This window comes from Mustelus asterias, chromosome 1, assembly GCF_964213995.1.
Source record: "Mustelus asterias chromosome 1, sMusAst1.hap1.1, whole genome shotgun sequence".
In the NCBI taxonomy this organism is placed as follows: domain Eukaryota; kingdom Metazoa; phylum Chordata; class Chondrichthyes; order Carcharhiniformes; family Triakidae; genus Mustelus; species Mustelus asterias.
The window spans coordinates 198,229,455-198,244,509 of record NC_135801.1 but is presented as its reverse complement, the minus strand read 5'-3'; the positions used below and the strand labels follow the sequence as shown (position 1 = coordinate 198,244,509).

Here is a 15,055-nt window from a genome sequence, read left to right as displayed (position 1 = left end):
AATCACAAACAGCAGAGGTCCCAATACAGAGCCCTGCGGTACACCACTAGTCACAGGCCTCCAGCCGGAAAAAGACCCTTCCACTACCACCCTCTGTCTTCTATGCCCAAGCCAGTTCTCCACCCATCTAGCCACCTCCCCCTTTATCCCATGGGATCCAACCTTTTTCACTAGCCTACCATGAGGGACTTTGTCAACACAGAGGGTCGTGGGGGCCTGGAATGTGTTGCCGGGCAAGGTGGTGGAGGCGGACACACTGGGAACGTTTAAGACTTATCTAGACAGCTATATGAACGGAGTGGGAATGGAGGGATACAAAAGAGTGGTCTAGTTTGGACCAGGGAGCGGCGCGGGCTAATTATTCTTTGTTTCTCGTTTCAAGGCTTCATTCTATGATCATCTTGCTGGTGCCAGTACAGAGCGAGACTGCGGATAGTTGGGATCCTGTCTCGGGGGCAGGGAATTCAGATGGTGTTCGTAAAGCAGAAGTGGAAATGAATAGGGTTGGGAAGCATTTTCCGATCAGTTCTTTGTTGATTGATTAGGCGGCACGATAGCACAGTGGTTAGCACTGCTGCTTCACAGCTCCAGGGACCTGGCTTCGATTCCCGGCTTGGGTCACTGTCTGTGTGGAGTTTGCACATTCTCCTCGTGTCTGCGTGGGTTTCCTCCGGGTGCTCTGGTTTCCTCCCACAGTCCAAAGATGTGCGGGTTAGGTTGATTGGCCATGCTAAAAAAAAAATTGCTCCTTAGTGGCCTGGGATGTGTAGATTAGCGGGTAAAATATGTGGGGGTAGGGCCTGGGTGGGATTGTGGTCGGTGCAGACTCGATGGGCCGACTGGTCTCTTTCTGTACTGTAGGGTTTCTATGTAAAGGGGAAATATCAAAAATTAAATAGGTCGACAGTAGCTATCAGTTATCTGATTGTTTTACTAAAAGAGAGGTTGACCGAAACATTGGGACATTATTAGGTAAGGGTCTTTCTGCGAATGTATGTTTTTTTTAAAATTCTTTTTTTCTTCAGGAAATGTATAACAAAAGAAAGGGAAATAGTGTGTTTTGTGTGGAAATGATATTCATCAATTTTTTCTCTCCAAGGAAAGGGACACTGTTAGGAATGGGTTAACAGACCTTCCAATTAATTTGATGCCAATTATTTAATACAAGTCGCTGATATATAAAGGGGCTCCAGGTTGCACTGGGTGTTGGAGAATTGTATGTGGAGTTGAATCAAAGAAATAAAGGTAGTTTAGGAAGAAGCAGAGCTCGCATCTTCTTCACTGAACTGCAACCGAGAGGCTCAATCAAAGGTTTGGTCCGGGGTGGTGCCAATCCAACTCTGTTTAAGGGAGGTCTCCCTCTGGCACATCTACTCCATCCAGAACCAGGTTTTCATCTGCCTGGCCCGGAAGGAGTGTCTGGAGGGAGGCTTCGAGAGTGTCACTTACTGCGTCTTCTGGTCCGCAGACGGCAGGCGGTACCATGCCTGCAAGGGGGTGGGGCATATCCATAAAGATTGCCCCATTCCCAAGGCCACTGAAGATATCAAGGTGTCTGCAGCTGGCACCAATCCACGCCCCCCCGCAATCCCCCCCCCCCCCCCCCCCCCCCGCCCACCCCCCATCTGATTGTTACTCCAACTGTCCCATGCAAGGAGAGGTCACGTGGTCAGCAAGCGCCACCTCAGCTGCTGGAGGGGAAGGGGGGCCCTACTGCTTTATCGCCCGCCCACATGTTGGCAAATCAGACCACAAAGCTGTGCTCTTGCTCCCAGCTTACAAGCAAAAACTGAAACGGGAGAATCCAACAAAGAAATTTGTACAGTGTTGATCTGCGGAATCGGATGATATCCTATGGGACTGCTTAGAGTCAGTGGAGTGGTCAATAGTTTAAAAACTCAGTGACCAACCTGAATGAATACCACTACAGAATTCATTAGTCAGTGTGTAGAAGACTGTGTGCCAAAGAAGCAAATCCGTGTGTTTCCCAACCAAAAACCATGGATGAACAGGGATATCCACTGCTTGCAGAAGTCCAGGTCTGAGGCGTTCAAGTCAGGCAACCCTGACCTGTACAAGAAATCCATATACAATCTACTGAGATCCATCCAAGATGCCAAAAGGCAGCACCAGACCAAGCTCGAGTCCCAGGCTGGCCACACGGACTCCCACTGACTATGGCAAGTTCTGCAAGACATAAAAGGCTACAAGATAAAGGCATTTAGAATCGCCGGCACCAATGTGCCGGGCGGCACGGTAGCACAGTGGTTAGCACTGCTGCTTCACAGCTCCAGGGTCCCGGGTTCGATTCCCGGCTTGGGTCACTGTCTGTGTGGAGTTTGCACATTCTCCTCGTGTCTGCGTGGGTTTCCTCCGGGTGCTCTGGTTTCCTCCCACAGTCCAAAGATGTGCGGGTTAGGTTGATTGGCCAGGTTAAAAAAATTGCCCCTTAGAGTCCTGGGATGCGTAGGTTAGAGGGATTAGCGTGTAAAATATGTGGGGGTAGGGCCTGGGTGGGATTGTGGTCGGTGCAGACTCGATGGGCCGAATGGCCTCCTTCTGCACTGTAGGGATTCTATGAATGTGATTTTACCCATTTTTAAGCAAGAGGTCAGCAAGAGCATGCCTTCCGCTCTGGCAGCCTTGGCCAAACCGGTGTCCAAGGTCACCATCGCAGTCGTCAGATCAGCCTTCTTGAAAGTCAACCCAAGGAAAGCAAATGGCCTAGATGGGGTACCCGGACAAGTACTCAGATCCCGCGCGGACTAGTTGGCGGGAGTATTCACAGACATCTTCAATCTCTCTTTAGACCAACCTGGGGTCCCTATCTGCTGCAAGAAGATGACCAACATCCCTGTACCAAAGGAAAGACAAGCAGTGTTCCTTCATGATGATCGTTCAGTGGCTCTGACATCCAAGATTATAAAATGCTTCAAAAGGGTAGTCATGGCACGAATCAATTCTGGCCTCCCAAACTGCCTGGATCCACTACAGTTCACCAATCACTGTAACAGGTACACAGCAGATGCCACTCCCTCAGCCTACAGTCAACCCTGGAACATCTGGATAACAAAGACACTTATGTCAGAGTCCTATTCATAGACAGCTCAGCTTTCAACACCATTATTCCTACAAAACTCATCTCCAAACTCCATGGCCTCAGCTCCTCCCTCTGTGACTGGATCCTAGACATCCTAACCCACAGACCGCAATCAGTAAGGATAGGCAATGCCCTAAAAGACAAAAAAAAAACACCACCTCCATGATTACCTTCAACATAAATGCCCTACAAAGCTGTGTCCTCAGCCCCTTCCTGTCCTCCTTATACACCTCTGACTGTGTGGCCAAATTCCCCTCCAACTCGATTTTCAGGTTTGCTGAAGACACCACTGTTGTGGGTCGAATCTCAAACAATGACAAGACACAGAGAATTTGGTGAACTGGTGCAACGACAATAATCTCTCCCTCAGAGTGGAGGAGATAGTCATTGACTTCAGGAATTGTGGTGGAGGGCACACCCCTGTCTACATCAACGGAGATGAAGTAGAAATGGTCGAGAGCTTCAAGTTTTTAGGTGTCCAGATCACCAACAACCTGTCCTGGTCCCCCCATGCCAACACTATGGATAAGAAAGCCCACCAACGACTCTACTTTCTCAGGAGACTGAGGAAATTTGGCATGTCAGCTACGACTCTCACCAACCTTTACGGTTGCACCACAGAAAGCATTCTTTCTGGTTGTATCACAGCTTGGTATGGGCTCCTGCTCTGCCCAAGACCGCAAGAAACGACAAAAGATCGTGAATGTAGCCCAATCCATCACGCAAACCAGCCTCCCATCCATTGACTCTGTCTACACTTCCCGCTGCCTCAGCAAAGCAGTCAGAATAATTAACGACCCCATGCACCCCAGACATTCTCTTCTGCCAGGAAAAAGATACAGAAGTCTGAGGTCACGTACCAACCGACTCAAGAACAGCTCCTTCCCTACTGCCATCAGACTTTTGAATGGGCCTACCTTGCATTAAGTTGATCTTTCTCTACACCCTAGCTATGACTGTAACACTACATTCTGCACTCTCTCATTTCCTTCCCTATGAACGGTATGTTTTGCCTGTATAGCGTGCAAGAAACAATACTTTTCACAGTATACTAATACATGTGACAATAAATCAAATATCCTGAAAATATATATTTATATCTGAGATCAAATGAAATGAGCAAGAGAGTGGGATTAATTGGAAAGTTCTTTCAAAGGGCCAGCACAAAGGCTGAATGGCCTCCTTCTATGCTTTATTATTTGTAACACACTTGTAGGGCAGGTGCAGCATTGCCTCACCTTGCTATGCTGTGCATTTTTGATAAGATACTCCTCTGTTCAATATTAAGTAGAAACTGCTCGCTAACACTAACATTCAAGACACTTTGTATACAAGATTATGAAGGGTATAGATAGGTTGAACAGTGGGAAGCTTTTTCCCAGGTCGGAGGTGACGATCACGAGGGGTCACGGGCTCAAGCTGAGAGGGGCGAAGTATAACTCAGACATCAGAGGGATGTTTTTTACACAGAGGGTGGTGGGGGCCTGGAATGCGCTGCCAAGTAGGGTGGTGGAGGCAGGCACGCTGACATCGTTTAAGACTTACCTGGATAGTCACATGAGCAGCCTGGGAATGGAGGGATACAAACGATTGGTCTAGTTGGACCAAGGAGCGGCACAGGCTTGGAGGGCCGAAGGGCCTGTTTCCTGTGCTGTGCAGTTCTTTGTTCTTTGTTCACAGTGAACACTAACACAAACCTAGTAGATTGACGATAGAAGCTCATTCCTCGTTATACAAAGCAAAATTTACTTACTTATTTCTGCTGAGATCCAGCTTTATGTCCTCTCCCTCGAGCTCCACTGAGATAGTGATGTAGTTTCGATAGATCCTCTGTGTTGAGCACAAAGAATTGTGAGATGAAACTATGATTTACTCACTGGAGCTCCCATATTTCTCACAAGACAGTAATTTATTTGAAGAGTAAATGTCTGCATGAATACATGGCTCCCTCCACCTTTAGCATCTCCACAGAATGACTATAGAATCGCACAGCACAGGAGAATGGAGTTCAGCCTTTCAGTCTGTGCTAGCTCTTTCCAACAGCATTCAAGCTACTCCCACTTAACTTGTTGTCATTACGCAGTGTAGCCTATGTGACTCCAAACCCACAGCAAAGCGATTTGGTTTTTTTCTTATTCACTCATGGGATATGGGCATCGAAGGCTGGCCAGCATTTATTGCCTATCCCTCATCGCCCGTGCAGGGCAGTTATGAGTTAACCACATTGCTGTGGCTCTGCAGTCACATGTTGCCCAGACCAGGTAAGGACAGCAGAGACAGCAGGCTTATTAGCGACAGGCAGCACGGTTTTGCGAAAGGAAGGTCATTTCTCACAAACTTGATTGTGTTTTTCAAGGAAGTGACAGAACAAATTGACCAGGGCGTGGCAGTGGATGTTGTATACATGGACTTTCGTAAAGCCTTCGATCAGGTTCCTCATGGCAAGCTGATACAGAAGGTGAAATCATATAGGATCCAAGGTGAGCTGGTAAAATGGGTACAAAACTGGATTGGGCGTAAAAAGCAGAAAATAGCAGTGGACAGGTACTTTTCAGACTGGAGGAAAATGTAGGCGGTCTGATCAGTAAATTTGCAGATGATACAGGAGGATTTGCGAGGAGGATTGTCAGAGGATACAGGATATAAATTGGCTGGAGACCTGGGCCGAAAGAATTTAACCCGGACAAATGTCAGGTGATGTGATTTGGAAGGTCTACTGCAGAAGGAAAGTATACAGTAAATAATAGAGCCCTTAGAAATATTAGCGTACAGAGGGATCTGGGCGTGCGGATCCACAGTTCCCTGAAGATGGCAATGCAGGTGGACAAGGTGGTCAAGAAGTCATATAGCATGCTGGCCTTCATCGATTGGAGCGTTAACGAACATAATTGGAAAAACGTGTTTATTCATTAGTCTCACGAGTGGGCTTACGTTAACTTTGAATTGAAGTGAGTGAAAATCCCCCCGTCGCCACACTAAGGCACCAGTTCGGGTACACGGATGGAGAATTTAGGTGTAGAAGAGATTTACCAGGATGTTGCCTGGTTTGGAGGGTGTGGACTATGAAGAAAGGTTGAAAAAACTTGGATTGTTTTCACTGGAGCAACGGAGGATGATGGGGGAACCTGATAGAGGTTTACAAGATAATGACACGCTTGGATAGTGCAGATAGTCAGGGTCTTCTTCCCAGGGTCGAAGGATCAATTACTCAGGGGCATAGGTTGAAAGTGAGAGGGAGAAAGTTTAAAAGAGATGTAAGCGGCAGGTTCTTCACACAAAGGGTGATGAATGCATGGAATGGAGGTGGTGGTGGAAACAGATTCTACATCAACATTCGAGAGGCATCTGGATAGATACATGAATAGGCAGCGAATAGAGGGACATGGACCATGGAGAAGCAAGAGAATATTACATTAGAGAGGCATCTGTGTCAGCAGACTTGGCGGACTGAAGGGCCTGTTCCTATGCTGTCATGTCCTTTAGGGAAGGAAATCAGTAAACCAGATGGGACCAAAAGAGAAAATGCTGGAAAATCTCAGCAGGTCTGACAGTATCCATAAGGAGAGAAAAGAGTTGACGTTTCGAGTCCAGATGACCCTTTGAGCTTTGAGAAAGGCTCATCTGGACTCTCAGAAACATAGAAACTAGAAGCAGGGGGAGGCCATTCGGCCCTTCGAGCCTGCTCCACCATTCATTTTGATCATGGCTGATCATATTCAAAATCCTGATCCCCTTCCTCCCATATCCCTTGATCCTATTAGACCTATATCTAATTTAATCTTGAAATCACACAACGTTTTGGCCTCAACTACATTCAGTGGTAGTGAATTCCACACATTCACCACCCTCTGGGTGAAGAAATGTTTCCTCACCTCAGTTCTAAAAGATTTACCCCTTATCCTCAAGCTATGACCCCTCGTTCTGGACTCCCCCATCATTGGGGACATTCTTTCTGAATCTACCCTGTATGACCGTGTTACAATGTTATAACTTTCTTTGAGATCCCTTCTCACTCTTCTAAACTCCAATGAATATAATCCTAACCAATTTAGTATCTCCCCATATGACAGACCTGCCATCCCAGGAATGGTAAGTAGTCTCACAACACCAGGTTAAAGTCCAACAGGTTAATTTGGTCGCACAAGCTTTCGGAGCACTGCTCCTTCATCAGGTGAGTGCCTTTTAACAGGTGCAGACAATGTGGAGAGAGCGTGAAGCACAGGTTAAAGAGGTGTGAATTGTCCCAAGCCAGGACAGTTAGTGAGATTTTGCAAGCCCAGGCAAGTCGTGGGGGTTACAGATAGTGTGACATGAACCCAAGATCCCGGTTGAGGCCGCCCTCATGTGTGCGGAACTTGGCTATCAGTCTCTGCTCAGCGACTCTGCGCTGTCATGTGTCGTGAAGGCCGCCTTGGAGAACGCTTACCCGAAGATCAGAGGCTGAATGCCCTGGACTGCTGAAGTGCACCCCAACAGGAAGGGAACACTCCTGTCTGGTGATTTGTCAAGCGGCGTCCATTCATCCATTGTCGTAGCGTCTGCATGGTCTCCCCAATGTACCACGCCTCAGGACACCCTTTCCTGCAGCCTATCAGGTATCAGCTTGGACGTTCTCTCCACTTTGAGCTGGCAATTTGCGGTGTCGGTGGTAGCTATGATGTGGAGTTGCCGGCATTGGACTGGGATAGGCACAGTAAGTAGTCTCTCAACACCAGGTTAAAGTCCAACAGGTTTATTTGGTAGCACGAGCTTTCAGAGCGCTGCTCTTTCATCAGGTGAGTGGCACTCCAGCTATAGCAAGGGCATCCTTCCTCCAATAAGGACACCAAAACTCACCAACGCCCTATACAATTGAAGCAAAACATCCTTAGCCCTATACTCAAATCCTCTCGCTATGAAGGCCACCATACCATTTGCCTTCTTTACTGCCTGCTGTACCTGCGCGCTAACATTCAGTGACTGATGAACGAGGACTCCAAGGTCTCATTAAGTATCCAGTTCTCTCAATTTACACCCATTCAAGAACAAAGAACAGTACAGCACAGGAACAGGCCCTTCAAGACTGCACCAATCATGATGCCTAAACTAAAACCGTACGCACTTATGGAGTCCGTATCCTTCCATTCCATTTATTTGCCTAGTTGGCCTTTCAATGCAGTTTTCGTACCTGCTCCCACCACCTCGCCGGGCAACCGGTTCCAGACATTCACCACCCTCAGTGTAAAAAAAACTTGCCTCGCACATCTCCTAAATCTTTCCACCTGCACCTTAAATATATGTCCTCTCGTACTGGACTTTTCTACCCCAGGAAGGGCATCTGACTCTCCACTCTGTCCATGCCTCTCATAATCTTGTAGACTTCTATCAAGTCACCTCTCAACCTCCGTCGTTCCAGTGAGAACAAACCAAGTTTCTCCAACCTCTCCTCACAGCTAATACCCTCCAAACCAGGCAACATCCTGGTAAACCTTTCCTGGACCCTCTTCATAGCATCCATATCCTTCCTTGTGGCAACCAAAATTGTACTCAATATTCTAAATGAGGCCGAACTAAAGTTCTGTACAGCTGCAGCATTTTAATACTCAATGTCCTGACCGCTGAAGGCAAGCATGCCGTATGTCTTCTGGAGTGCCTTATCCATCCGCGTTGCCACTTTCAGTGATCAGTGTACATCCAGATCTCTCTGCCTATTAACACTTTTAAGAGTTCTGTCATTTACTGAATCATTCCTACATGCATGGAATTCCAAAATGCATTATCTCACACTTCTCCCGATTAAACTCCATCTGCCATTTCTCTGCCCAAGTCTCCATCCAGTCTATATCTTGCTGTATCCTCTGACAATCCTCTTCACTATCCGCAACTCCATCAATTTTTGTGTCATCTATGAACTTGCTAATCAGACCAGCTACAATTTCCCCTAAATCATTTATATATACAACGAACAACAAAGGTTCCAGAACTGATCCCCCCTGTGGAACACCACTCGTCACAGCCCTCCATTCAGAAAAGCACCCCTCTACAGCTACCCTCTGCCTTCTATGGCTAAGATGTGGAGATGCCGGCGTTGGACTGGGGTGGGCACAGTAAGAAGTCTCACAACACCAGGTTAAAGTCCAACAGGTTTATTTGGTAGCACGAGCCCAAGTTTTCGGAGCGCTGCTCCTTCATCAGGTGAGTGCGAGTTCTGTTCACAAACAGGGCATATAAAGACACAAACTCAATTTACAAAATAATGGTTGGAATGCGAGTCTTTACAGATAATCAAGTCCTGAACTCAATAATGCTTCAGGCAAAGTTACCCGCCCTGCTGATTTCCCAGGCCAGAGCAGTGAGGTTAGTACACAGCTTGACACATCTCTGAGGTACCTGGGACTCCTTGGATCAGGGCCTCAAGGGCCCTGGGGCTGAATTGGGCTGCTGCCTGCTTCTTGAGGCAGTTAGCCTTTTGCTTCTGGCTTGAGGATTTCTGTGACAATCTTGTGAAGACAGGTGGGCTGCAGAGAGTGAGACGTATGTGTTGCCTCGTGTTTAAAAATGGTGCCAAGACCTGAGAGAGCAGTTCCTGACGTGTCGGATGATTTGGTCCAATCTTTGCCTCTGCAAAATTAATTCACTTCCAAGTGCAGAATTGAACACAAGTACCCACCATTCCAGCCAGAGGAAAGGGTGCTGCCAGATCCCCAATCAGCATACTTCATTTCAAAGATCAAAAATTATGCTTACAAGAGCTGCCGCAGGCTTGGTGTGCCAAGTGATGTTCTACGCTCGACTGAATCTATGGCATCAAAATCAAACTCTTACCTCGTTCAACCTTTACGTAACTCCAGTCTCTGATACCTTGGTTTAAATTTTAACATACTCCTGTTAGGAGCAGGAGTGGGCCTGACAATGTCTGGTTTGATTAAATGCTCTATATTAAAGAACAAAAGATGACAAACCACCTCCTTGCCTCCAATGTCGGCTTCTGATTGTTTTTCTCTTTTTCAAACATCCTTACTCTGAGCCACTACACTTTATATTCACTGTTCTTCCCGTATTCCCACTGCTGGTCTTCCCCTACACTGCTGCTCCTCTCATAACCTGCCGGTCTCCCTGTGCTCCCACTGCTCCTTGCGCTTGCTCCTCCACCTATTTTTATACCTCTTCTTTATCCTAGGGCGGCACGGTAGCACAGTGGTTAGCACTGCTGCTTCACTGCTCCAGCGACCTGGGTTCGATTCCCGGCTTGGGTCACTGTCTGTGTGGAGTTTGCACATTCTCCTCGTGTCTGCGTGGGTTTCCTCCGGGTGCTCCGGTTTCCTCCCACAGTCCAAAGATGTGCGGGTTAGGTTGATTGGCCATGCTAAAAAAATTGCCCTTGGTGTCCTGAGATGCGTAGGTTGGAGGGATTAGTGGGTAAATGTGTAGGGATATGGGGGTAGGGCCTGGGTGGGATTGTGGTCGGTGCAGACTCGATGGGCCAAATGGTCTCTTTCTGTACTGTAGGGTTTCTATTCTAGCTGGTCTCGCTGTGTTCCCACAGCTGGTCTCACCCAGCTTTGCACCACTCTTTATCCCATGCTGGTCTCACTGTGTTCCCACAGCTGGTCTCACCCAGCTTTGCACCACTCTTTATCCCATGCTGGTCTCACTGTGTTCCCACAGCTGGTCTCACCCAGCTTTGCACCACTCTTTATCCCGTGCTGGTCTCACTGTGTTCCCACAGCTGGTCTCACTCTGCGTCGCCACTCTTGATTGTCTCACTGTGTTCTCACTTCTGGTGTGGGGGTGAAAATGTCAGCGGAGATGATTGGCCTCCAACAACCACAACCATCTTCTGATCACCAAAGTCTGAAAACACGTCCCAACTGACTCAAGAACAGCTTCGTCCCTGCTGTCAACAGGTTTTTAACTGGTCCTACCACATATTAAGCTGATCTTTCTCCTTATCCTATCAATAACTGCAACACTATATTCTGCACCCTATCCTTTTCTTCTCTACTATGTACTCTATGAACAGTATGTTGTGTCTGTATAGCGCGCAAGAAACAATACTTTTCATTGTTGGTTAATACATATGATAATAATAAATCAATATAATACAAGTCAATACTCTGTTCCCCCTCCACCAAGCGAGGATCCCTGAACTATCCTTGATCAAAACCCCCAGACTCAGTCCACACCCACTGATCTTCTCAGATTGCTGTAGTCCAAGCAGCTGCCTTTACATTGTCCTCATCAAGTAATCGACAAAGGCTGGAGTTTTACCCCTCCCGCCACGGGAATTGTAGCGGGCGAGGGGCAAACCATGGAAATAACCGCTGACCCCAGGCGGGATTTTACAGTTTTGGGACAAGGGAGGCTGTAAAATCCCACCCATACGGTTTAACAGCACAGAAAGAGGCCCTTCGACCCATCATGAGTGTACCAGCCATCAAGCACCCATCTATTCTAGTCCCATTTTCCAGCACTTGGTCCATAAACTTGTATGCTATGGCATTTCAATTACTCCTCTAAATACTTCTTAAATGTTGTGAGGCTTCCCGCCTCTGCCACCCTTTTCCAGGCAGTGAGTTCCAGATTGTCACCACCCTTTATGCCTAGAAATATTTTCTCAAATCCCCTCTCAATCTCTTACCTTCAATCTATGCCCCCAGTTGCTGACCCTTCTACTAAGGGGGAAATTTTCTTATCTACCTGCTATATGTCCCTCATAATGTTGTAAACCTCAATCAGGCCTCCTTCAGCCTTCTCTGCTTCAGCAAAAACAACCCCAGCCTCACCAGCCTCTCTTCATCGCTGAATCACTCCAGGTCAGGCAGCAGCCTGGTGAATCTCCTCTGCACCCTTTCTACTGCAATGACCTCCTCTTGCTCGTGTGGTGGCCGGAACTGCTGGGACTGCTCACACATCTCCTATCTTGTTCACACAAGTTGCCTTTTGGTCTCTAATTGATCCCCCCCTTTCCTTAGTTATTCTCTTGTTCATAATACATTATTCAAACACCTTTGGATGAAGCAGTAGATTAGGTTGAATTGATGCACTCAGCCTATAGAACCATGTCAGATTAATTACCTGGGATAATGTAACTACACTCCATTTCCAATTCCCTGATAAGACATGAGGAAAAACAAACTTGTAATCCTTCAGTTCTTCAATTAGCTTCTCCTGGTGAGATTGGTAACCTGTGTGAGACATACAGAGAGGTTTATTGGTGATTCACAGATGAGTTCACAGTGCTTGCTGCACAGTTACTTTTCCCAACAGCAGTGACTCTGATCGCTGGGATCTCCCAATAGCAACTCCAATATTGGATATTTTTTAAATTTCTAAGTGTCACAAATAGGCTTTTTTAAACGTTACAATAAAGTTACTGTGAAAGTCTCCTAGTCACCACACTCCGGCGCCTGTTCGGGCACACTGAGGGAGAATTTAGCAGACTGTTGGCGGAAACCAGAGCACCCGCAGGAAATCCATGGAGACGAGGAAAACGTGCGAACTCCGCATGGACAGTGACCCAAGCTGGGTATCGAACCTGGGTCCCTGACGCTGTGAGGCAGCAATGCTAACCACTTTGCCACCATGCCATTGTTAAATTGATCCAAGCCAGATGATGAATCAAATGTCATAGAACATAGAACATAGAACATAGAACATTACAGCGCAGAACAGGCCCTTCGGCCCACGATGTTGCACCGACCAGTTAAAAAAAAACTGTGACCCTCCAACCTAAACCAATTTCTTTTCGTCCATGAACCTATCTACGGATCTCTTAAACGCCCCCAAACTAGGCGCATTTACTACTGATGCTGGCAGGGCATTCCAATCCCTCACCACCCTCTGGGTAAAGAACCTACCCCTGACATCGGTTCTATAACTACCCCCCCTCAATTTAAAGCCATGCCCCCTCGTGCTGGATTTCTCCATCAGAGGAAAAAGGCTATCACTATCCACCCTATCTAAACCTCTAATCATCTTATATGTTTCAATAAGATCCCCTCTTAGCCGCCGCCTTTCCAGCGAAAACAATCCCAAATCCCTCAGCCTCTCCTCATAGGATCTCCCCTCCATACCAGGCAACATCCTGGTAAACCTCCTCTGCACCCTCTCCAAAGCCTCCACATCCTTCCTGTAATGTGGGGACCAGAACTGCACACAGTACTCCAAGTGCGGCCGCACCAGAGTTGTGTACAGTTGCAACATAACGCTACGACTCCTAAATTCAATCCCCCTACCAATAAACGCCAAGACACCATATGCCTTCTTAACAACCTTATCTACTTGATTCCCAACTTTCAGGGATCTATGCACACATACACCTAGATCCCTCTGCTCCTCCACACTATTCAAAGTCCTCCCGTTAGCCCTATACTCAACACATCTGTTATTCCTACCAAAGTGAATTACCTCACACTTCTCCGCATTAAACTCCATCCGCCACCTCTCGGCCCAACTTTGCAACCTGTCTAAGTCTTCCTGCAAACTACGACACCCTTCCTCACTGTCTACCACACCACCGACTTTGGTGTCATCAGCAAATTTGCTAATCCACCCAACTATACCCTCATCCAGATCATTAATAAATATTACAAACAGCAGTGGCCCCAAAACAGATCCCTGAGGTACACCACTTGTAACCGCACTCCATGATGAATATTTACTATCAACCACCACCCTCTGTTTCCTATCCGCTAGCCAATTCCTGATCCAATTTCCTAGATCACCCCCAATCCCATACATCTGCATTTTCTGCAGAAGCCTACCATGGTGAACCTTATCAAACGCCTTACTAAAATCCATATATACCACGTCCACTGCCTTGCCCCCATCCACCTCCTTGGTCACTTTCTCAAAAAACTCAATAAGGTTAGTAAGGCACGACCTACCTGCCACAAAACCATGCTGACTATCACCTATCAATTCATTACTCTCCAAATAACTATAAATCCTATCCCTTATAATTTTTTCCAACATCTTGCCGACAACAGAAGTGAGACTCACCGGTCTATAATTCCCGGGGAAGTCTCTGTTCCCCTTCTTAAACAATGGGACAACATTCGCTAACCTCCAATCTTCTGGTACTATACCAGAGGCCAACGACGACCTGAAGATCAGAGCCAGAGGCTCTGCAATCACTTCTCTTGCCTCCCAGAGAATCCTTGGATAAATCCCATCCGGACCAGGGGATTTATCTATTTTCAGACCCTCCAGAATATCCTGCACATCCTCCTTATCAACTGTAATACTGTCTATTCTACTCCCTTGCAACCCAGTGTCCTCCTCAGCTATATTCATGTCCCCTTGCGTGAACACCGAAGAGAAATATTGGTTCAATGCTTCACCAATCTCCTCCGGTTCCACACATAACTTCCCTCTGCCATCTATAACTGGCCCTAAACTTGCCCTAACCAACCTTCTGCTCTTGACATACCTATAGAACGCCTTAGGATTCTCTTTAACCCTATCCGCCAAAGTCTTCTCATGTCCCCTTTTAGCCCTTCTAAAAGTCTTCTCATGGTTGAGATATGAAAGATAAAAATATATATACTCATCGGCGGGACTATTTTATAAGGTCATTTTTTCTTTCTGTTAAAAATGGAAAATTATTGAGCCAACAACAAATGGTTCAGTCAACCCAAACCCAGTGTCTCCTCAAACAAAAGGAATCCCGACTCACATTAAACCTCAAGATTCCAGTCATCCTGTGTTTAACACTGAGGAGGTAAGTCACATGACCGCCACCGAGCCACACTGTGATATCCTCTGTTGGAACTAAATTCCAGCACTTACTATTTGACTTCCAATGTGAACAGAGCTCCAGGCAACAGCTGTCTACCATCCATCAAGCAGGTGGCAACAGAAAGAACTCTGATCCTCATCAAACCCCCCAACTGCTGGTACCTCGGAACTCGTGCTTCCAGGCTAACCTACTCCATGTGCTATCTTTCAACCCGGAAGTCTCATTCTAGACAA

The 15,055-nt window shown here is 47.0% G+C and overlaps 1 protein-coding gene across 1 annotated transcript in view; it reads right to left on the bottom strand.

Moving 5' to 3' along the window:
- LOC144480742 (disintegrin and metalloproteinase domain-containing protein 12-like) overlaps window positions 1-15,055 on the bottom strand; it is a 249,491-nt gene that overhangs the window by 216,876 nt on the left and 17,560 nt on the right. Inside the window, exons 2-3 of the mRNA XM_078200356.1 lie at window positions 12,158-12,267; window positions 4,854-4,930 (exon numbers count right to left, since the gene is read on the bottom strand). Of these exons, the coding sequence (XP_078056482.1) occupies window positions 4,854-4,930; window positions 12,158-12,267 (187 nt within the window). The remainder of the gene's footprint in view (window positions 1-4,853; window positions 4,931-12,157; window positions 12,268-15,055) is intronic.